This window comes from Aricia agestis, chromosome 14 (assembly GCF_905147365.1).
Source record: "Aricia agestis chromosome 14, ilAriAges1.1, whole genome shotgun sequence".
Classification (NCBI taxonomy): Eukaryota; Metazoa; Arthropoda; class Insecta; order Lepidoptera; family Lycaenidae; genus Aricia; species Aricia agestis.
This window is the reverse complement of record NC_056419.1, coordinates 10,079,656-10,104,142: the sequence shown is the minus strand read 5'-3', so window position 1 is coordinate 10,104,142 and position 24,487 is coordinate 10,079,656. Positions and strand designations below refer to the sequence as shown.

The 24,487-nt window shown below is 37.1% G+C and overlaps 2 protein-coding genes across 2 annotated transcripts in view; one reads left to right on the top strand and one right to left on the bottom strand.

The window, feature by feature from the left end:
* LOC121733638 overlaps window positions 1-14,858 on the top strand; it is a 50,097-nt gene extending 35,239 nt beyond the window's left edge. The window contains exons 4-11 of the mRNA XM_042123952.1: window positions 7,876-7,964; window positions 8,501-8,616; window positions 9,032-9,217; window positions 9,478-10,207; window positions 10,710-10,866; window positions 11,579-11,702; window positions 12,096-12,221; window positions 12,508-14,858. Of these exons, the coding sequence (XP_041979886.1) occupies window positions 7,876-7,964; window positions 8,501-8,616; window positions 9,032-9,217; window positions 9,478-10,207; window positions 10,710-10,866; window positions 11,579-11,702; window positions 12,096-12,221; window positions 12,508-12,659 (1,680 nt within the window). The 3' untranslated portion in view covers window positions 12,660-14,858. The remainder of the gene's footprint in view (window positions 1-7,875; window positions 7,965-8,500; window positions 8,617-9,031; window positions 9,218-9,477; window positions 10,208-10,709; window positions 10,867-11,578; window positions 11,703-12,095; window positions 12,222-12,507) is intronic.
* Window positions 14,859-15,356: 498 nt separating this feature from the next.
* Window positions 15,357-20,216, bottom strand: LOC121733624. Its single transcript, XM_042123931.1, has 3 exons — window positions 19,875-20,216; window positions 17,718-17,867; window positions 15,357-16,099 (listed from the first exon to the last, which is right to left on the bottom strand). The coding sequence occupies exons 1-3, from the start codon at window positions 20,103-20,105 to the stop codon at window positions 15,722-15,724; spliced, it is 759 nt and encodes a 252-aa protein (XP_041979865.1). The 5' UTR covers window positions 20,106-20,216; the 3' UTR covers window positions 15,357-15,721.
* Between the last annotated feature and the right edge of the window lie 4,271 nt (window positions 20,217-24,487).

Sequence of the window (24,487 nt, the reverse complement as noted above, 5' to 3'; positions counted from 1 at the left end):
AAACTTTGAGGGTAACTTTAACATAGTAACTGCAAACACAGTTACTAAGGTTCTACTTAAAAGGGCATTGAGAAGTTTTCAGGTTTTTGTGTTAGTAGTAAGTACTAACTAGTAACGAATAATATTTAGCTGTTCAACCCTACCTTTAATGACGTCTAGACAGTATATACAGTGTGTAACAAATATAAGTGATAATACTTTAGGGTGTGTACGTGTTCCTTGTAGAGAGTTCACTGTGAAAGTAGCAGCTCTGAAAGACGAAATCTTTTTTTCATTTTTGTATGGGCAAGGGCCCGAGCGTCACGAGTTACCCCATACAAAAGTGAAAAAAAATGTTGGTCTTTCAGCGCTGCTACCTTCACAGTGAACTCTCTACAAGGAACACGTACACATCCTTAATTATTATCACTTATTTTTGTTACACCCTGTATAAATATGGATCTCAGGTTGTCTCGGACATTTCACATAGGTGCCTACTCCGATGTCGGAACTCCGCAGTTCCTGCACGATTATAGGCACTACCACAGAATATAATATAATAGGTACTACTCGACATAGGACGATCGACCATCATGCGATGAAAATCGCTTTACAGCGCCGTTAAACCTTGCCATAGTAAAAGGAGGGCCGAGGGGTGTGCCTCTGTGTGATAGAAAATTAATACTTACTTACCACAAAAAGGAAGGAAGTTATCTACTTATCATCAAGTAAAAATTATATTTTAGAATAAGTGAGTAGCTTATCTTTCCTTTTAAATAGGTAATCTGAACAGAGACAATTCTGGAATTGATAAATTATTAAGACACCAAAACACACAGCAATAGTTTCTCCTGCGATTATCAGACATTTTTGATTCCTTTAGCGGCGCCGAAAAACCGTGACGCGCGAACCGTGCAGAGTTAGGTTAGCCCCGACTGGCGCACAGCGAAACCACGCTGAGATTTTGTTAAGTGTGCGTGCGGCGACGCATAGATACTATGGCGCCTTCGATCACTAATATAGTGATCGAAGTATGGCGCACATATTCAAGCCGCGCGCGGTGCGTGCGCTTGTATAAAGTTATTTTACTTACCCTCCTTTTACCACAGAATAAATAATAGTACAACTTTTACTATGACCTTGCGGTCACAAACATATTCATGCGTTAATTATTATTAATCACTAATCATAATGATTAATGTCACTTTTAGAGGTTTTAAAAATCACATAACAAACGCACCCGGGCCACCTATTTGCAAAAAATAAAGTGAAAAATCATTCTTTTATTTTAATTGTTTTACAAACCTATCATTCCCATTCATCTTATTAATGTCTTGAATCGAAACAAAGACTCCCAAAACCGTTGGCAAATTAATTTGTCCGACCTGCGACCATCAGAGACGAATATTCTTCTTTGGAATGTCTAGGTTTATCGTATTCGTCAGGCCTTGTTGTAATGCGGGACCTATTACCTAGACTAGTCCCGTTATGCTAACGAGTGACCTAGAAGCCGTACGACTGAGTGAAAACGAGACAGGTAAATGAAAATAGTTATGCAACAGGAAAATGTTTTCACAATCACAGAATAATAGCGTTTCGTTGACAATAATTATTATATGGTTCAAACCACGAGACAATAATACTAAAAACTAATAGCCTAAGAAAATTAAGCCGAAAATGGACGATCAGCGGAAATAATTCGTGTAGTTTTAAAAATCGCTACAGTTATTCCTTGAGATATCCAGATAAACATATCGAAAATCCCCAAGGGTGGGGGGTGAGCTAAAGGTGTAGGGGGGGGTCAAAGGACCCTTTTTTTTAAGATTTTAGCTCATAAGTCTAAAACCTGCACAAATAGCGTAACGGTTACTTCTAGGAAAACATTCTACATAAAATTACCTTTAAATTTGATCCTATATTTTTTTTTGTATGGTCGATACTTTAGAAGTTACAGAGTGTTCAACTTTATATAGGTATAAAAAATGAGACGGTTTTATAAATAAAATAAAATTGGTATGTTTTCAAAATGTATTCAAAACTAGAAAATAATAATTAGACAGTCTTAATTAAATCAATAATTTTCTTCTACTACATCATCATCATCTTCACCTTCTATATCTACCAAATCTACAGGTACGCCATTTGTACACGAACCCAAGCAGCCGTTGCATACTAGACTGCACGTGATACCAGTTTTTCGGCATCCACAATTACCAGTGCAATCACTTTTGCAACGACAAAATATTGACTTCAGCACGGTGTCAGGAGCTAGAGGATCATGAGTGGTAACAGGCTCGAGGTTTCCATCAGCTCCTCGCTTCCATCCCCACATTTCAGGAGGCAGTGCGTTACCTAACCACTCTTGTACTTGGTGGAACACTCGGAATGAGTGAAATTTTGCTGATCCTTTTGTAGGTGGGAGAGAGGAAAGATCTGGTTTGAATTTGGTGCTGGATTTGACAAAAACTGAGTATCGATGTCTGTTAAGATCAAGCTGATCAGTGGCTGCACGATACATCGTCAAAAACATCCTTTCTCCTGACTCTGCTATTTCTTCAGATGTTGATGTTGGATTGTAGAAGATGGCGGCAATATCCTTGATTTTTGGTTTTTGATCAAATAGCTTAACAACTGACACTTTGCCTTTCCTGTAAATAGCTGATGTTGTGTCGCAACCGCTGAAGCTATGTAGTAAAAGAATGGAAGAGCAAAATGAGAGTTTTTGGAGTTCTTGTGAGGAAAATATTTGCATTTCCACTTTCATTAATCTTGGTCTGTCCCTTTCAAACTAGTGTAACCATGCTTCTTGCCTATGTGTAAATCTTAAGACATTTTAAAAGAAAATCGCACAACTGAGAAGCTCAGTTTAATAACAATTATTGAAATTAAATAATATTAAACTGAAGCAGGAAAGCGCAGTATTAAAACATGTCGTTTATATAATGTTTATGCCTTCTTTTATCGTTTTCTACGAAAAATGCTTTTTTCAATTTACTACCAATGTATTATCGTATATTTTACATGGCAATTGTGCGAAAGGGACAAACCAAGAAAATCGATTTCTCGCTCGTGCTCGCTACTATAAGGAGATATTAGTTAATAAAAATAATACTTTAGCACATGTAAGTAAGGTTCATTTTAATATTTCAAAATGATGAAGTAAGCCTTCCAGCTGTATAGTACTTCCTAATTCCATGGTGACTAGTCTAACGTTTTGTAATAATAGCAGCTAGGACAAATAATTATCTGTGAATAGCAGGTATTTGAATCAGAATAAGTTGTTTTCTTAGTCTCGGACGTTCGATGCGTGTTATTTTCGCGATTCGCACTTTTGAGGAATTTGACCCCCCCTGTAGTTCCTAAAGTATCGACCGTACAAAAAAATTTAAATGGCATAATTTAGAGGAAATTTTATGTAGAAAATTTTCCTAGAAGTAACCGTAATGCTATTTGTGCAGATTTTTTACTTATGAGCAAAAACCTAAAAAAAGGGTCCTTTGACCCCCCCTACACTCTTAGCTCACCCCCCACCCTTGAGGACTTTTGACATGTTCATCTGGATATCACAAGGAATAACTGTAGCGATTTTCAAAACTACACGAAATATTTCCGCTGATTTTATTAATTTGATCGTATTATAAATGTTAAAAATTATTTAAAAATGTCAGCCTTAGATTGGACTATTTAAAGTAGATTTATAAACTATCCGCAATCAAAGAAAACAGTGGATAAGATTAAACATGTAAGCTTTTAAGGCTGATATAGATAGGTAGGTATGTATCTACTATGGACATGAAATATGAATATAATGTTTGTTTTCCCAATGAAACACTTTCGCGGGATTTTTTTTAATTACCTACCTGTTCAAACAATTTTTTAGAGTAACTTTAGATTAGACGGGAGCGAGATACAAGCTAGAGTTTAAAATATGATTACAGCAATCTACAAGGTGTTAAAAAACTAAGTGATAAATGATAATACTAAAGGGTATGTATGTGTTCCTTGTAAGTTGTAGAGAGTTCAGTGTGAAAGTAGCAGCGCTGAAAGACCAAATATTTTTTTTTTCACTTTTGTATTCAGGGGTAACTCGCGACACTGGCTGGGGCGCTTGCCCATACAAAAATGAAAAAAAGATTTGGTCTTTCAGTGCTGCTACTTTCACACTGAACTCTTTACAAGGAACACGTACACACCCTTAGGAATTATCACTTAGTTTTGTTACATCCTGTATATCCGAAGCTTCTAAAAAGTATGAATATTTAAACATTAAACTAGAAACATAATATTATTGTAGTTAATATTTAATCATTAATGTTTCGAGCCTTTCAACCTCCTTACTAATTTAACTTTTTGCTTCGTTATTCATTATAAACTAATTGATTTCATCTGAAGCATAAAGTATCAAAAATGTAAATCCAACCTGTAACTGTCAGGTGTCAAGTATCAAGGCTATTGGGTCAATGTGACCGAGAGTGAAATTCCATTTCGTGGGAAATTGTATTCAACTTTATATTATAATATGTAACATGTAAAAGCGAAATCTTAAGATATAAGTAAGTAGTCTAAACTCTAAAGATACACTTTTAATTTGAAAGTAGTTTATTTTTTTTTTGCCTATAGATTATTTTAATATTCATCGTCTTAATTATTAAGTTATTTACTTAATTCCGCGGTCGGCTAGTTGCACGACAAAAATAGCGATTGGCTAGTTGCACGACAAGGGCTAAGTTGCGGAAACTTTTAAACAGTGGCGGCTCTAGGGGGTGGCACACAAGGCAATCGCCCGGGCCTCGCTCTTGAGGTAAGCTCGCAAGGTATTTTTTCGTAAGACAAAAGGCCTCACAAAGACCTGCCGCCCAGGGCCTCGCAAAGACCTTCCGCCCGGGGCCTTGCAATGGGTAAAGCCGTCACTGCTTTTAAACAATAATAACTTTTGTATGGCCAAACGCCCCAGCGTCACGAGGTTCCACATGCAAAAGTGAAAAAAAATTGGTCTTTCAGCGCGCGCTGCTACTTTCACAGTGAACTCTCTACAAGGAACACGTACACACCCTAAAGTATTATGACTTAGTTTTGTTACACTCTGTATAGCCCATGTCACCCACGCGACGGCTTCATCATTAATCTATTGACACCTCATTTGTTAAAATTGGACCAAAAGTTTAGCCGCTACGAGCTACGAGGGCACAAATACGTAGACTCCCAAAATCACCCTTCCTTTTGACTTCGTAGTCGGGTTAAAAGGACACTCAAAACAAATAACCTTATAAAAGCCGCAATCGATCAATAAGTGGATGTGTACTGGCAGACAATGTCTCCGAAGTCCGATTACCGTACAAATGTACCCACGTAGGTACTAATTGTGCGTTCATTCATCCATCCATTCAACCAAATCGAATGGAGAGAAAGAGATGGAGATATAATTTGTTATAGAGTAGCCTAGTTGAAATTGCACTGGTTTAAAAAAATTCTCTAACAAACGAATTTGTAAACTCGCCCTTTATAAAGTTCAGGGGGATTCAAAGTATCTTCATACAAAATTTCATAAAAATCGATTTAGTGGCATATTAACAGCTATTATCGCTTAAAAGCTTATAAGAACACACACTTTCGCATTATAATATTATTTTAAAGATAGAAAGGTATGGATTTATTAAACTATGTGATATCAGATATGTCATGTTTTGCGATTCTTCTTGCACCTAGGCCCGTATAAATAGTCAGTACTCAAGATGCATCTCGGTCAAGACACGGTTCAAGCTCTGTGATTGGTTGGCTGTCTAAGTTTGGACCAATCACAGAGCCGAAGCGCATCTTGAGACCGGGTCGCATCTTAAGTACTGACTATTTACACCGGCCCTAGACTAGAAGAATATTAAACTATCAAGAATGAACCTAAACTTATTGTCTGGTCAGTATTATGTAATTATCATAAATACATACATTGAATGGAAATCTATATCAATAAAATACAATGTGGACATATATTTTGCACATTCAATTATAGCTATAATTTTATGTGACGGACAAGTTATATCGTCATCTATATATATAAAAGAAAGTCGTGTTAGTTACACCACTTATAACTCAAGAACGGCAGAACAGATTTGGCTGAAAATTGGTAGGGAGGTAGCTTAGAGCCAGGAGACGGACATAGGATACTTTTTATCCCGTTCGACAGCGTTCCTGTGTGACTTGACATGAAACGTCAGTCACTATAAAACGTGGTATAACAAAAAAGAATCAGACTTGGAATAACAAAACGAAAATGACAGCTATGTAATTGACGTAAAATGACAGCTATGTAATGACGTATGGATGACAATTTGATATTTGTAAGAAATCAATATTAAAACTATTTCTATTAAATAAATAATTAACAAGTGGATTGAAGTGAAGTTATCTATACTACACTAATATTATAAATGCGAAAGTATCTCTGTCTATCTGTCTCGCTTTCACGCCAAAACTACTGAACCGATTGTAATGAAATTTTGTACACAGATAGTCTAAAGCCTGAGAAAGGACATAGGCTACTTTTTAACTGGAAAATGGGGTTGTAAGGGGGTGAAAATGCGTAAATTTGGTCAAATTAAGTTAGTTTCAAAAACTCAAAATAGATGACACCAAGAGTCCCCTAGATCGCGCTATTGCTTGCTCATGCGTATTTCTATAAGAGGTGGTACCATGTTAAGTTAGATTTTCGATTCTTTCGATTGTTATACACGTTATTAACTAAGAACTCACCTACCAACTTAGATTAGATATCAAATTCAAAAACAACAGCACCAAAACTACTGAACCGATTGTAATAGATTTTCGATTCTTTCGATTGTTATACACGTTATTAACTAAGAACTCACCTACCAACTTAGATTAGATATCAAATTCAAAAACAACAGCACCAAAACTACTGAACCGATTGTAATTAATGAAATTTGTACACAGATAGTCTAAAGCCTGAGAAAGGACATAGGCTACTTCTTACTGGAAAAAGGGGCTGTAAGGGGGTGTTTATGCGTAAATATGTTCAAATTAAGTTAGTTCCAAAAACTGGAACAGATGGCGCCAAGAGTCGCCTAGATCGCGCTATCGCTTGCTCATATGTATTTCTATAAGAGGTGATATTATATTGAGTTAATATTTCGATTCTTTTGATTAGAAATATAAATCAGAAACAATTTCCTACCAATAATAAATACTAAATAGTTTATGGCCTATGGGTATTGGCTATTGGGCAAAGCTAAAGTTGTGTAATGCATTATGCAGCTAAGTTTTACACAACTTAACGCTAAATAAGCTTTAAAAGGTATAAAAAAGTTTAATTTAAAAAAAATCATATTATGTGCACACTACACGGCTGTTTTGGGTTTTTTGATTTAAGGGGTACCAGGGTTTTAAAAAGCTTTTGACACTAATTTTATCGACACCGCGCGCTATAAACTGAAGTCCACGCGGACGAAGTCGCGGGCAACAGCTAGTATAATATAAATACTTAAATTAATTAATACAAAACAGACTAGATATTGCACACTGTTGTGAAATATTTTTTTTAATTTCTTTTTTATCAAAAATCGTAAAAAATTAATGGCTGCAGCCAAAAAGTTTCAATTTCCATCATAATAAAGAGCATTTAACACGTGTTTGTAGAATGAGAGCACATGTTTTTACAAAACAGTTAATGGGTAAACTATTTCCGAATAACTTAATAATAATACCTAGGTATTTGCATCAAGTTCAAGGTGCACTTAGTATAATTTTCGATGTTAAGTATTCAATATGGATTTTTGACTCTTTACCTACCTTTTTACCATGTTAATTTTACCTCGGTTTCATTTCTTGTGTAATTTGTATGCCTTTTTTTCTTATTTTAACTCTTACTCTCGTTATTTGCAGGCTACTGAAGGCCAGGTGGCGCCAGTGATGTCACTACTCAGCGGGTTCTACCTACTTGTTGGACCCTTCGTATCTGCCTTGGCTAACAAGTAAGTTTCCAGCCTTAAAAATTAACAACTATATACGGCTGGTTTTAGCGTTTTTTGTCGCGAAAGGGCCTAAAAACACAACAGTGTCTATTTTTACTGTCACACAAACATTTATATCAATTAAGTACTATTTTAATGCCACATTTACAGAAGAATATTGTTAAACCATACAATACTGTTAAACCATGCAAATCTTCCCGATTTTTTCCCGTTCCGTTAGTTTTTATCCAGTGGCATAGCAAGGATTATGGACAAACTGCAGGGACCCCAGGGCCAAGACGAATTTTAAGATATGCGGCATATGCCTATGTTTATAATCTTGTTCTTCCAAATAATAAAGAAAAGCTTAGTTGCTCTGAAACTCAGTACTTTTACGCCCCCCCCAAATGGTGCTCCACTCCCCGAGAATACTTTTACCCCCAAACACACCTGTATATAAGGAGATGCAAAGATTTTCATAAACTTGATTCCGAATATTAAATTATGTGATGTTTATTGAAAAGACGTCATAGGTTCTAACACCATTTTTTTTTCAGATACGGTTTCCGCGTGGTCACAATAGCCGGTAGTCTCATTGCATCTTTTGCCTTTGCCATGTGCTACTTCGCGAGCAGCGTCGAGTATTTGTACCTGGTTTTTGGTTTTATTGGTGGTAAGTTGTTTATTTAATTAAGTATTCATTTAATTTTAATATTGCTTTCCCTTAAGAGGATACACCAGGGTGCCGAACAGGGCAATCGCTCGAGGCCTCGCTCTTGCAGGGGCCTCGCGTCAAGCAAAAAGTACAGATTTTTTTACTCAAATTTTATTTATTGTACAATTTAGGTAGGCATTTCTCGTCAAACATAACGAATAGGTACCTAGCAAACAACCAGCAGCCTTATTCCCGAAAGTGATATCAAACTGATATCAGATATTTGACACTTAAGACATCTAAAATATGAAGAAATATAATGTCTTAGGTACTTTTCCGTGGGACAAAGGGCCTCGCAAAGACGTGCCGCTCGGGGCAACAGTTCGCTTTCTTGCAATGTCTAAGTTACTTAAATATTTTTCTTTCTTTACAGGTGTCGGATTCTGTATGATCTACCTACCCGCCGTGCTGACCGTTGGGTTCTACTTCGAGAAATGGCGGGCGCTGGCGACTGGACTCGCGTTATGCGGATCCGGAGTGGGCACCTTCGCGTTTGCACCCATGACCAAGTACCTGCTCAACATACTAGGATGGCGACTCACTTTAGTCGTTTTTGCAGGTACGTTTTAAAATCTTGAGAGCAAGAGTTTTTGAGGAGGGTTTTTGAGATGTATTTGTAGGTACTCAGTACTTTTACTATCAGCTATTAATTTTAATAGTGCTATTGATTTAATGAAACGTTTGAGTTAAACAATCAAACTCACTACAAAAATCAGGCATTAGATATTTGAATCATAGCTATCAAATATTTCCAAAAGCAACCCATTAGGTACTTAAAGTAATGTAGTGTATAACTGAATTTTTATTCTTTTCTCACAGGCTTCATTCTGACCTGCATAATTTTCGGAAGCCTCTTCAGGCCGATAAACCCAGTGCGAGTGACGTTGGCGCAGCAGCAAGAGGAGGAGGATATTGCTCGACGCCACGAGGAGGCCGTCGAGAAACTGAACTCCATCATGAGTCTACACAAGAAGATCAACAATAGCCTAACCATGCCTCACGAGATGCGCTTCACAAACAAAGTGAGCCCACACACTTGGGTAGGAGTTGGTAACAACACCCAATACCCTACAGCCGAAGAGATCTTTAAAGGCTCCAACCAGCTCCTTAGCAGGCGCTCTTCAACAACCGCTGCCACGATAAAGAATACCCTCGGCAACAAACCCATGTTCATCACGTCGCCGGTCGATGAGAATGAGGAACAAGACGATAATAACGACAACATCGAACCTCTAATTTCGGAGTCGATTAAAGTCGTCACACAAGAAGCTAGGCCGCGACGTCGGTCTCAACTGGATCTTGTAGCCCGCCCGTTGTACAGGGACGATATCTTCTTCGGCGGTAGTTTGGCGAGGGTACCCCAATACACGTCAAGGACATCACTCGGCTACCATCTAGCTGTGACTCACGTACCAACAAAGGAAGAGGATCAAGAGGAGAAAACTGGGAAGTGCAAGCTCTGCCCTGAGGCTGTGAAGCGTGCCCTAGCGACCATGTTGGACGTCAGCCTTTTCAAGTCCATCACGTTTAACATCCTGGCAGTGAGCGGGTTAGTGGTGATTTATTTTAACACTAGTTGCGGGACAATGGAGTACCATTGTGCATGAATTCATTCATCGCGCTGAAACCGTATTTTTTTCTGGAGTTAGACCGGCCATAGGCGGACCGCAAGTTGCAGTTGGGACCGACTGCTCTAGAGCGGTCGCGTTGAAATTTGCTCTGACTCCTTAAGAACTGCTCGAGCGCGCGGTCCGTGTATTATGGATATAAATTTAGTATGAAAACTGCAGATCGCCGTACGGCAGAATGCGGACCGTTTATGACCTTCCTTTTAAAAGTATCCACTCCCGGGAATCGGGATTCAAAGTAAAGTAGTATCTCTATACCAATTTTTTCAAAATCGTTTCAGCGGTTAAAGCGTGAAGGGGTAAGAGACAGACACAATTTCGGATTTTTAATATTATTAGGATAGATCCTTAAAGTGATAGTATTTAAGAAATTGTATATCATTCTATTCAGAAAAAATAATTTAATTTAATTTTCATGTATAGATTCATCACGATGCTGGGTTTCTTCGTCCCTTACATGTACGTGACTAAACGCGCGGAGAAGCACGAAGTCCCAAACAGCGTGATGCTGCTGTCGACGATCGGCATCGCCAATATCGTGGGTCGTGTCGCCTGCGGATACGTGTCGTCACTGCCTAAGGTATTTATTTTGTTTAGATTTAAATAAATGTCCACAGCCGAGCATAGAACCCAGTAGCGGCGTTAGGCAGGGGTGACGCTGGGCGACAGTCCACAGCGCCAGATAGGGCCAAAACACATAACCGCGTTGTGGCACCGCACTGCCAAAATCAGCGGCAAAAAAATTCAAAACTCATATAAAAAAAACTAAATAATTTGGCCCATAAAAAGGGGCGCTGAAGGCAAACAATAGGGACGCCAATTTTTTCAGGACTACCAACACCCTAGGCGACGAAAAATCTCACCCGAGGCGCTAGTAGTGCTATAACCGGCACTGATAGAACTTCCTCCTTTTTTGGAAGTCGGTTAACCTTACAATGTTGTTTCGCTGAACTAAATAGTACCTAGTTACTTTTTTTCTTTGGACCAAAGTTACAATACATTACTTACCTAAGAAAGAAGTTATTTCGTTAGTCTAGCGAGGCGTTTGTGGTTCACAAAAGTTACTGGCCGGTCTGAGGTATATAGTTATGGCGTTAAATATTATAATATAATCTGTGCTTATTTATCTCCTTGCAATTTCTTATTTCTTTAGTTTCTGAGTATAATTTTTTATCTACTCCTAAAAATGTCCTGAAGTTTTCTGTAAAAATAAGTTTCTTTTTTACCAATAAATTCATCCATCGATTTCCATCCATTTCCGAGCATTGCCATAACAAGTTTATTGTTCGCAGGTATCCCCGTTGTGGCTGAACAATATAGCATTGAGCGCAGGCGGCCTGGCCTCCATGTTCAGCGGCTACTGCTACGACTTCTACTTCCAGCTCGCTTATTGTGTTGTCTTCGGACTCGCTGTCGGTAAGTTGTCAATCGGTATGATATAATATTTTCATAATATTTACTTTGCCTAGAAAATGTTATTTTCTCTACTTTTAATTCAAATTAAAATTTACTTTGCCTAGCATAAATTATGCGTACCTACTATAAAAATTATAATATCTATTAGCATTTTTTTACTAATAACAAATGACATTAATAATAATAAATTGTTTTTCACTTATCTAATATTTTGTGACCCATAATCGGAAATGAAAAAAGGAATAATTTATTTTTAAACTTCCAAGTCAGGGGCGTATAATGTATTTACTATTTATCTAATGGCCCTAGGGCGCCAAACTTTTTTTATATAATATAGGCAAAATTATGAATTTCCAGCTAACCAAATGAAATAATAATTATGTTTCCTTTCAGCTTGTTTTTCGTCGTTGAGATCTATAATAGTGGTGGAGTATCTTGGCTTGGAGCAGCTGACCAACAGTTTCGGACTCTTCCTGTTGTTTCAAGGACTCGGGGCCTTCCTTGGCGTACCAATTGCTGGTATGTTCCTATTAATTTCAAACACATCCTACGTTCTAATATTATTAAATTGTACGCTTAAATAGAAGAAAATACAACTAAGCCCCAATTTCACCAACGTCTGTTAGAGTGTTAACAGTTTGTTAAAATGTCATATTGTCTTCTCTTTTGTTTATAACGTATGGTATTCGAGCGTTAACTTTAACAATCGTTGTGAAATTGGGACTAAGCCCCATATTTAACCTGTTATGTGCTTTATTTTGTGCCAGTCTTTCGTTTAGTGATTGTTTCTGTTTTTTTTTCTCAGGGGCCCTTTTTGATATGACTCAGAGTTTCGACATATCGTTCTACGTGTCTGGTGGTTTCATGCTGTTCTCTGCTGTAATGTGCTATCCCATAGACTACATTAGTAGGTGGGAAAAATCAAGAAGTAAAAAAGTAGCAACACCCAAGGTCTGAACGTAGTAGTAACGAGTAAACGAGACACAATCTGAATTATATTCTTCAGGACATTTTATTCAAAACAATAATTTTGTTAATAAGATCAAAAAGACAACTATCGTTGATTTTTCGATAAATATTTTTGATAGTATGTATCTTGTGTCTATGGTTATTATGAAACCTGTTAATGTTAGAAGAACAAAATAAGTTAGGTATTAAGTAGTTTGTAAGTCTGTAATCCATGCCAGTAAAGAATAAGCTGTAACGTAATTCTTGCGGCCATAAATGAAAGCACTTTAGAGACTAAAACAATCTAAAAATAAAACGATCTTGAATCGACTTAAGGCATGGATTATGTTGTTTGCCAACAGTCCGTTTTAGGATGTTTGTTATTTATAATATTATTATTATGTTCCATATAAACACTGCCCTGTTTTCTACAACATTTTAAATACACGAGCTTGCCTAGTACTCTCTATATTGTTAAGATTTTAAGACGTGTACCTACCTATTATATTTAGGTAGCAACTTTGAAGTTAAGTACTTATTTTAAAACTCCGTACTTAACAACCAGTAACATCACATTACCTAGTATCACGTTTTTTGTTTTATCTGTATTTTTATTTAAGTATACCATTTTGTATAATACGAAACGTTATGTATGATTATGGTAGTATATTTTGCTACTGTGAGATGTGAGAACTTCTTATGTTTAAACTTAACTAAATTGAGTTTCTCTTAATTTACATTTTTTGTGGTTTTTACACTATCCCGATAAAATTGCAAAGTATAATTTGCACAGAACTTAATACATTTGTCTACTTTTATTACAAAAAATGTAAGAAATAGAATAGAATATAAACTTCAGGTACCTACATTCCCCAGAATAGACTCATGAAAATATTATATTATAGGGGGGTCAAAAAGAGCCTACACTGCTTCGAGAAAAGGATGGTACGGCCGGGCCTCTTTTTTGCTCCACTTGGTGGGGACACGGTAGTCTACACCTACTTTAAAATTTAAATTTTCTGTAGAACTTCCTGTTGAATTTGAATCGCATTTAAGTAAATTAGTTTTAGTTGATAACGTACAAATAATACTAACTCGAATTATATTTTAACATTATTTAACAATGTAACAAAAACGTAGGCTTAAAAATGAGTTGAGCTGTTAAAACTCTTATCCTTATACATTCTTAAATTAGCTCCAAATATACACTACAAAAGTTTTTCATCAGTCTTTTTAATAAATGAAAATATAAAAAAAAACTTGCATTTGCTCGTTATTTTCTGCTTGTTACTTTTAGGAGAACAAAAATATTTTTAAAAGTACAAAAATGGCCGCCATTTTAAGTGCCGTGTGGTGCTATTAGCCAACTTAAGTACTTTAATGGAAAATTTGTCCACTGTGTGAAATAAGACTTGTTTTAGTTTAAGAGTCAGTGTGAGAGTGAATTTAAAGTTATATTGTTGATGTCATGTGCCTTGAATGAAGTGATACTTATTAGATTTAAATATTGTATCGTTAAGATTAACCCAGGGTTGGATGAAAAAAATCCTAGTGTAAATCTGACAGGGTCTTATACAAAATATAGGCAGAGATTAAAATTATACAACCTGGTTGAAATATCTTGAAACGGGGCGGCTTAGTTATGGTTGCATAGTTATGCGGCATCAAATTGAGTCTAAAGATATTTTGACTTGTAAGTATGTACTTTGTTAAGCGAATTTAATACTTAAAAGGTGCAGATATTAAATGCAATATGATATAAAGGCCAAAACAGGTACTAAATATAGGGGCCCTTTTTAGGGGCACTTACTATGGGCCCCATTTGAGCTTAATCCGTCCCTGTCAATGTCCTTGTACGGAAATCGGAATGCTCCATGAAAAGATTTATACAGATGTAGATTTATATACATAAATATATAGTTTATCGACTGTGGCTGTGGTCTTAATAAATTGTAGTAATAGTAAGAGTCATAGTCATATTTAGTCTTAAGAACTGATTTGATCAACAGATCATGCCACATTTATTATTTTAGCTAATAAGGAAATTATTGTAACTTGACTTACATAATATTTTATAGTGTTATACTTACTGTATCTATAATCACATTTTAGGTACCTGATACTAGATACAGTAGGTACAAATCAAAGAGTGCGTCTTTTATAACAATATACCTACCAATATGAAATAAATTATGAAATTGAAAAAATGATAAATGACTTTAATTTAAGCCTTAAATCTTAACACAGTATTAAGCTAGTTCTTCGGTCAGGTCGTAACTCGTAGGAAAGAAAGGAAATAGCAAATATACCCACAAATTTACCGTTGCCAGACGTCCCGATTTTGGCGGGACGTCCCGATTTTTCCATCAAAATTAAATGTCCCGCGCGAGACAGGCTCAGTCCCGCTTCTCGGGGAAAGCCCGAACCACCCGAATGAGAAAGCTGAAAGGTGTGTAATGAAGTTAAGAGTGTGGGAGGCAGAGGGGTGGATTTTATATGGCTACTTTAGATATCTATTGTCACGTAAACGTTATTTTAACGCAAATAAAACAAATGAAAATTTAAAAAACTTTTGATTTTATATCTTTTTTTACTTTGTCCAGCTTTTGACTGAAAAATCCCGCTTTTTCACTCAAAAAGTTCAAAAGTCCCGACTTGGCACAAAAAAAATCAGGCAACGCTGCCCACAATATGTATTGGTATCTCAGAATTGGTATAATATTTTGGTACTAGAGACCTTTTCCATGCACACGTGTCACGTGACGAAAGCCGGATCAGCCGGATGCTAAAATTTCATGCGCGACAAGCAGTTATCTAATATCTAAGGTCAATGACCGAATTTCTCTCTATTTGACGAGATTCATATTATTATAATTTATATCTAATACTTACAACTTCTTTTATTTTTTGAGTGTTTACAAAAGTAACTAGTAAGAACCCGGAGTTTATTACTCTTTGGTAAATATTAAGTACTTACGTAATACGTATTTAAAATGTAAGTAAACAAAGTATATTGTCAAATTCAAACATTTTTAGGAACAGTTTATAACTACGTCTTAAAAGGTCTTTGGTTAATCCACATACTTTATCTGCTTCTCTGCAGCTTTTTGTCTATGGTCAGATATGCCTATTTCAGTAAGTATACTCTGTATTCTGGACTGCGCTAGTAGAGCATTCTCTACGTACATCTTCCTAAGCTGGACTGCCACGCTGCGACCAAAACTGTCGCATTCTGCCTCGTCAAGATTATTACTCGAGTCTCTAGATTCTCTGCGCCTCTTGGTGGGCTTGGGAGGCTTCTCGACTCTTTCTTTACTGGAGCTGGGAGTGGGTATAGTGGTAGTGGTGACGAAGGGGAACTTCTGTTCTGAAGCGAACTCTTCGACGAATACGCTGGATTTGGTAGTTTCCAGTGCTTCGCTTGTTTCGTCGTTGGCTGAGACGCTCTCCTGTAATTTTTGATATTATTTTTTTAATTTAAAGTCAGTTAAAGATCATAATATTTGCTTCTGGCCGAACCATAGTGCACAGCAGTCTATATTGCGCAGTGCGCTATACTCAGCGTATTCGTTACTAGATGACACCCGCAACTCCGTTGCGCCAAAATTCGTTTATGACGCGGGAACCGTACATTTTTCCGGGATAAAAAGTATCTTATATCCTTTCCTGGGACTCAAAGTCACGCTCACAGACACACTTTCGCATTTATAATAAGTGACGGACTATAGGATGAAATTGCTGATTAGTTATCAGCAATTTCATCCTATATCATCCAATTTCATCCATTAACAGTAATAACGAACGCGAATTACAGGGCTCACAAACTTCTAGGCATTAATTAGTACACAAAGACCATTTGGGCACAATTTATTCTATGGACCTCGAAGGTTCGCGAAGAAATAGAAAATAAAGTTTCAGATGTTAAAGGTCCTGTTGCTGACATGGCTTAACAAAAACTGAAGTATGTTTCGGTCTTCGGATAAAGTAAAGGATTTAAGTAAGTAATACACAAAAAAAAATCTGTGCCGATTTTTGATGTTTGACATTGTGTTTGACGTATGCAACCATCACGTCATGTGACGTGCAGAGATCATTTAGCCAAGAAGTAGGTAAGTACCCATTATTTTCTATAATAAAGACTTTTATTCCCAAACAAAATACCCATGCTTTTTGGCATAGCTATGCAATGATATTCTATGTTACTAACGTAACTTGATTGGAAGTTTACGGTAGCAACGCGTTGCCACTTCGAAGATGCCTGCAGGCATATCTCACATACATAATGACATAACGAATATATGACTTGACATTGTCTTTTGAACAAAAAAGTGGTTACGCATTTCTGAGAATCTTTTGTAAGACATTGCTACTCTAGTATTTTAGAAACTCATTGTAGCTATACTTCTTCTGGCCTCTATCTCTTTGTTAACTGTCACGAGTGCGGGATGACTCTCTTATTACCTACCTAACAATGTTTAATATTAAAATTTGTAATTTTATACTCCATACTTTTTCCATACTTATTTCTATTTTATACTCCATATTTTTTCCATATTTTCGATTTTTTTCCATATTTTATGTACTTACATATTATTTTGGATTTTTGATATATATATATATATATTTTATATACGGGCTTTGGCCCACCACACTTTCCCACCACTGTATCTCCTGTGTCGCCAGGATCGACAGCGGTATCCAACCACGAAAACCTCTCAGGGAGCCCGAGGGACATGCTAAAGCTGTCTTGGGCAACGAAATTAATCAGAAGAAAATAGGAGGAGTAGGAAGAATTCCAGATTCCCTCCCCAATATAAAGCGGGAGACAGCACAAAGTTGCAGTGACCGAAAGTCAAAGAACTGAAGGGGAGAAGCACCACGGGAATAAACGTTAATAATAGTGACTACTACGCTAGAGCTAAATTAATTTATTGTGTTAGACTGTTGCCAATAGTAATTGTGACAAAAACGCTTGAATTGGATTTTTGATACAATATATTTTTTCGGGCCCTACTTATGACTTATCTTTTGCCAAAAAAACTTAGAAACAGGGCATACGTTACTAACCTCACTTTCCCACTCGCTCCTATCTATACCCTCAGTATCTTCGTAGTCTAACTCGTTCCTGGGCTTATGTTTGTCCTTTATGAAGGCCATTTCGTAGTAGTACCAGAGGGTCGGCACATATTCCTGGCCATTTTTCTTCGCGTAGATTACCTGGAAAATTACATGTCCTGTAAGAATCAATAATAATCCATACCAACGCCCCCGGGACCCTTTTCTACCCCGGGAAAGGGCAAAGAATACTTTTTACTATGATATTAAAATATACTGGAGACTAAGGGGGCGTCCACAAATTATGTGAGGTGTTTTTTAGCCTTCCTTACCCAAAGGGTAAAAACGTAACCTATTACTAAGACTTCGTTGTCTGTCCGTCTGTCTGTCTCCAGGCTGTAACTCAAGAACGGTAATAGCTAGAGAGTTCAAATTTTCACAGATTATATTGTATACTTATCTGTTGCCGGTTTAACAAGAAATACTGAAAACAAAATAAAAATAATATTTAAGGGGGCTCCCATACGAAAAAACACAATTTTTGGCCTAATTTTGGCGTAGTTATGGTACCCTTCGTGCGCGAGTCCGACTCGCACTTGGCCGATTATTTACCTATCTAAATTTTCTGATGCGTCTACGCGTCGCTTTGCGTCGTCGAATTGATCCTTAAGCATACGTACAATCTGGATGAAATACATACTTATACCAAAATAAGTAGGTAGTTTATTTTTTGTAACAATAAGAAAAAAAATTACATGAGATTTGCCGAGACCTCCTCCCCCCCTTAAACACCTCACGTAATTTGTGCCCCCTAATAATATATTGGAGATATCCAATGAGCTGCAGTAGGTATGGAATAATATTATAGCTAGGTATATAGCGCACTTGCCGGGTAGGCGCTTTGCCACAATCACTATAATTTAAATAGGTAGGTACTTACTTATTTTATAAACTTACTTAGTAGCTGACGCAAACGTTGTTTTTGCTATTTAAATTATTTCTAGTTTCAATATAAAAAGTAGATAAAAATTCTCAGGCCTAACGAATACGTACTGTACCTATACAAAGTTTCATTAAAATCGGTTGAGCTGTTTTGGAGGAGTTCCCGCACAAAAACTGAGTTGTGAGCTTGTGACACGAGAATTTTATATTATTAAATTTAAAGATTGGAATAAATTAAGCGCGATACAACTACATAACTAGTTTTAAAATATAGAACAAACACTTTAATCTGTAAGTAACATTTTTTAACTTCGTTAGGACTAGGTAACAGGTAATTTGTATCCAAGCCCCAAAGACGCTGCAAATTATGAAACTATTCAGGACGTACCAAAAAAGGGTCCGAACAGTGAACACGTCGCGCCCCACGTCGCAGACAATACGTGTTAGTGCTTAGTGTTAGTTTTAGTATAAAATAATATTATGTTATGTATGGTAGTCTATAAGGTATATAATGTTATATGGGCCAAGATGCCTGATGCCCGGCCGCACATTGTCCGAAATTTCTGATACGAAACAGTTGAACGTCCGCGCTGTCTCTTACATTTTGTACTGAGCCGAGTGAGTTCGAACTCGCCGGAAGGATATTTCGGATAGTGTGCGGGGTGGCGGTCCGGCGAAATTCAACTGATCAGAATTCGGACAATGTGCCCAAAATAAATAAATCTATACTAATATTATAAATGCGAAAGTATCTCTGTCTGTCTGTCTTGCTTTTACGCCAAAACTACTGCACCGATTGTAATGAAATTTTGTACACAGATACCTATTCTAAAGCCTGAGAAAGGACATAGGCTACTTTTTAACTAAAAAAGGGGTTGTAAGGGGGTGAAAATGCGTAATAGTTTAATTTAAAATAATGAAGTCTTATTGCACACTACACAGCTGTTTTTGGGTATTTTCAATTTTGATTTATGGGGTACTAAGGTCTTAGAAAGCTTTTAAATTTGACAACAATTTTGTTGACACCGCGCGCTATAAACTAAAGTCCACGCGGACGAAGCCGCGGGCAACAGCTAGTAGATAATAATAAAAAAATAGTGATTTGTATTGTTATCTCCTCGCTAAACGTCACATTGGAGCGACTACATACATTTAAAGCAAGAAGAGAGCTGAAAGAAGGGCAACGAACGCGTACAATTTCAAGCTCAATTAAAGTTATCGTCATACCTTCTTCAATTCCCGTATATAGTTAGTGCGCATATTCGATATTTTCTTCTTGAGGAGCGGCATCGTCACGCCATCGTCGAAGCACCGATAAATCGAGAGCAGCTCTAAATATGCTTCTTGACGGAGATGCTTGTTCGCGTATGCTTTGATAGAGTGATCCCACAGACACGGCCGGTCTCTATATAGTCGTAGAATGTTCAGTAAAGCCTTCTTTTCCTTCTCGCTGACCATTTTTTGTCAATTAGTGACGTTAATGCTTAAAATCCGCTCTGGTTTTAGGTTCGATCCGTGCGATTCGCTCGCGTCGACTAAATGCCGCGTCGTCAGGCAGGCGAGTGTGAGGGCGCGCGCCGTCTCGCCCGCGGCCGCGGCCCGTGCCCGACGCGACCAGTGTTGCCAACGAAGGCGATTTTTCGCCATTTAGGCTACTCGGATTGGAAATCGGCGACAAAAAAATTCTTAAAGGCGACTGGTCGCTTTTTAAGCTACTCGACATAGATGAAATTTACTTTTAGTTGACTGAGTAAATCACAACACTGACGAGCATTTAAAATAACAGAAAAAAAATACCTACCCACGCAAAAAGCAAAATGTGTATGAAAATCAAGATAAAAAGAAATACTTACATACAAATAAAAGGGAATAGCCCTATTTGTATTAGCTCCGTGCTATAAATTGACCAAATTATGATGCAATCAAGATGTATTCCCTTCGCTGTCTTTATTAGACTTGTAAGGCCCCATCCCCACTCGCGCGCGAACCGCGCGCGGCGCCGCGAAATTCCTGCGAAGCATGAGTGAGAGATCCGATTCGCATATGTTTCGCACTTCGCGGCCCGTTCCCCGATTGTTGTCAGTTTTCTGTCCCGCGACAAAGCCCTTATTAAAATAAAGTTTTTTTTTAAATCTTTATTTTAATAAGGGCTTTTGCCATACAAGATATGCCAGCATTGTTTAGTGAACAGAATATAATTAATCCTACTTTATACTTTATTACTTTATACTTTATATACTTTATTTACTTTATAATATTATAAAGGCGAAAGTTTATTTGGATGTATGGATGTTTGTTACTCTTTCACGCAAAAACTACTGAATGTATCTTAATGAAACTTTACAATAATATAGCTTATACATCAGAATAACACATAGGCTACAATTTTAACTGACTTTCAAAATGGGGGAGGTGTTATGTTCGTTTTTTATATTCAACGATTACTCCGCCGTTTGTGAACCGATTTTCAAAATTTTTCTTTTGGCGTACATAGTGTCATCCCAATTTGGTACTATACTCACAAAAGTGGTAAACTGATGCTGGGAGCCATGACTAATCGAGGGAACTCCTTAAAATTTATATGGAAACATGTGGTGACTGCGGTTTCGTGGGAAGTAGTCTAGGCATATGCAATCAACAAGTAAGATTTTGCACCAAGGTATACCATGATTAGATTGGGAAGGTGCTGAGAGAACTCCTTTGCATTGCTTTAAGAACGGAAAGCATATGCTACTATGCAAATTACATTCATCATCACTACCATATTATAGTATACCTTATAAAGTTATATGCATCCCATGATTATGAGCCTATTATGACCCATTGGTACTTTTCATAGTCATTTAGATCAAGATTCGATTTTGTCAAGCGATTTAAAAAATATTTATTTGTTTGATTGAACACGTTAATCATAGGAACTATTGGTCCGATAAAAAAAAATATATTTTACTGTTAGATAGCTCATTTATCAAAGAAGGCTATAGGCTATTTTATCACGCAAACTAATAGGACCGAAGAAACAGAGGAAATGTGGTTAAAACGGAAAATTATTAGCAAGGGTTTATCTCACGAACTACTAAAGCAATTTTGTATGTTATTTGGCACAGATATAGAGTAGACTACGTGAAGAGAGATAAGCTATTTTGTTGCGAAAAAATGTACGATTTCCGTAAAATTCCTAATAATTTACGCGAGCGAAGCCGCGTGGGACATCTAGTTTATAATATAAAGTAAGATAAATTTGGCTCAAGGGCGCAAACTATAGTGCGTCAAGAAAGTGAAGAAATTAAAAAGTGGCAACATTGCGAACATGTCGCGAACTTTGCGAGTGTGGATCAGTAAATTTAGCAGAATGCGCGATCCGCGGCGCGCTGTCGCGCGCGAGTGTGGCTCGGCAGTTAAACTAATATGTATTTTGTAGCCGTGTTCGTTTCATTTTTTCGCAGTTTGGCAGCTGACTGTCAACTTCATAATGGAGTGTCATGTTCTAGCAATTTCTGTCAGATTTTAGAACATGACACTCACACTGACACTAATTTTTAACTTTGCGCATGCGCAATGTAAATTGAAAAACGAAACGAACACGACTGTTGGTTATACCACAGGTTAAACTCTTATAATTATGTATTTTAACGAGTTTGGGAATACTTGAGTAAATTTTTAATTATAAGTAAATGTGGTATACCACAGGTTATACTTACTTATAATTATGTATTTTAACGAGTTTGGGAATACAATGAGTAAATTTTTGGCACTATTGGAAAACTTATCCAGTGGGCAGTGTATGTTCAGTTGTTCATTCGTTGTCTAATTTTAAAGACATTGGATTGTAAGTTTGTGACAAAAAAATGGGAAAATAATGAGTAAAAAAAACTGTCTTTCGTTTTATTTTCGAGTGCGCTTGGGCTACTTTAGGCTACCTCAGTCCTCATTTCAAGTTAGGCTACTTTAGGCTACTCAAGCTCTGAAAATGGGCGATATCAGGTCCCGACCTGTTGGCAACACTGGACGCGACGCGGACGCGTGACGCTCGATAGTTAATGGATCCAATCTCTCAGCAAATGTCAAAAATCTATGATCAAGGAAGAAATTAATCATATGTCTATAATACATTATCCAATATCATATATTATAAATAACTCAGTACTTTATCTGTGCAATGACGTAACCTTAAATCTATCAATGATAAATAGTTTATGGGTAAAGTTGTGTACTTAATTGGAGGGCTAAATAAGCTTTAAAATTTGGCATAAAATATAAAGTTTAATACTAAAAAAATAAAATACTTATTGTGTGCACACTGCACAGCTGTATTGATTTAAGGGGTAGGTATAAAGCTTTTGACACCAATTTTGTTGACATCGCGCGCTATAAACTGAAGTCCACGCGGACGATGTCGCGGGCAACAGCTAGAATAAATATATGATAATCTAATATCCCCCTAAGAGGGAATAGGGTAGAGGAGGGTAAGGAAGGGAATAGGGAAGGGAAGGGAACAGAGTAGGGAATTGGGCCTCCGGTAAACTCACTCACTCGGCGAAACACAGCGCTGTTTCACGTCGATTATCTGTGAGCCCGTGGTATTTCTCCGGTCGAGCCGGCCCATCCGTGCCGAAGCATGGCTTTACCACGTAAAGAACGCGTCTGAACAAATGTGCCAAATTTCAAAAGTGTAGGTATCTATGTTTGTATGTTTTTGTGTTCGCATATCTCCGGAACTACAAGTCCGATTTGAGTAGTTCTTTTTTTTGTTGTAACTTGTACAAGGAATTGTTCAACATAGGGGATAGGTAATTACAATTATAACAATTTTGAAGTAGGTTTTATCTTTTTAAAATACTATTATTTTATATTTAAGATAGGTTATTATTATAGATTATAGTTATTTTTTTGCATGTATATTTTAAGAATGAATTGAGTAGTAAAAAAATAAAACAACACAATAATAATATAATCCCAGCATTTTTTTATTATTAAACATAGTACAGGTCAGTAACTTCCTAAAAACAATTCATCACAGACATTAAAATTAATAATAAAAAAATTAAATACCGGCAATAATATGACTACCCTACCTACCTACCCTATTCTCTCTTAAAAAGGCCGGCAGGCAGGGCCCGATCTAAGGGGGGGCGAGCCGGGCATTTGCCCAGAGCGGCAAAAATGAGGGGCGGCAAAATTGACTTATTCCTATCTTCCAACCTAGCCATCCACCACTTAAGTTTGAAAATTTTACCAGCTAACCTTCCTTAAGTTTGGTAGTAGAAAAATTTGAGTATTTTACTTAAATATTCCTCCCATTTTCCCCCAACAAATATGTTTCCTGTATGTAAAGGGCGGCGAAAATGATCTTTGCCCGGAGCGGCTAAATGTCTAGATCGGGTCCTGCCGGCAGGCGGCAACGCACCTGCAGCTCTTCTGATGTTGCGAGTGACCATGGGCGACGGAAGTTGCTTTCCATCAGGTGGCCCGTTTGCTCGTTTGCCCCCTTATTTCATAAAAAAAGACGCTGATGTAGATTAACATATACGAAAACTGGGCAGTTCTGCAAATATTTGGTACATATAATACATAATTACATACATACGCGTCGAATTGATAACCTCCTTTTTTTGAAGTCAGTTAAAAATATTGCAATGCTAAGCCTGAGTGGCTACAGCGGCAGACTAAACACTATGCTTTATTTTACCGCCATCTGCATCAGTTTGTTAGCACACAATTAACTAAAATTATATCACTAGCGCCTAGCGGCATACTAGCGATTTCCTCATTATGCCGATAACGGTATTTTAGTGGGCATCCCTAAACGACCACTAGCGGCACGATAAACACTTCCTTTT

Coding starts and splice junctions, on each gene's coding strand:
- LOC121733624 (XM_042123931.1), bottom strand. CDS start 20,105: ATGGTCAGCGAGAAGGAAAAGAAGGCTTTACTGAACATTCTACGACTA. Junction 17,868..19,874: donor ATATACGGGAATTGAAGAAG/GTATGACGATAA, acceptor GTAATTTTCCAG/GTAATCTACGCGAAGAAAAA. Junction 16,100..17,717: donor GGAGCGAGTGGGAAAGTGAG/GTTAGTAACGTA, acceptor CAAAAATTACAG/GAGAGCGTCTCAGCCAACGA.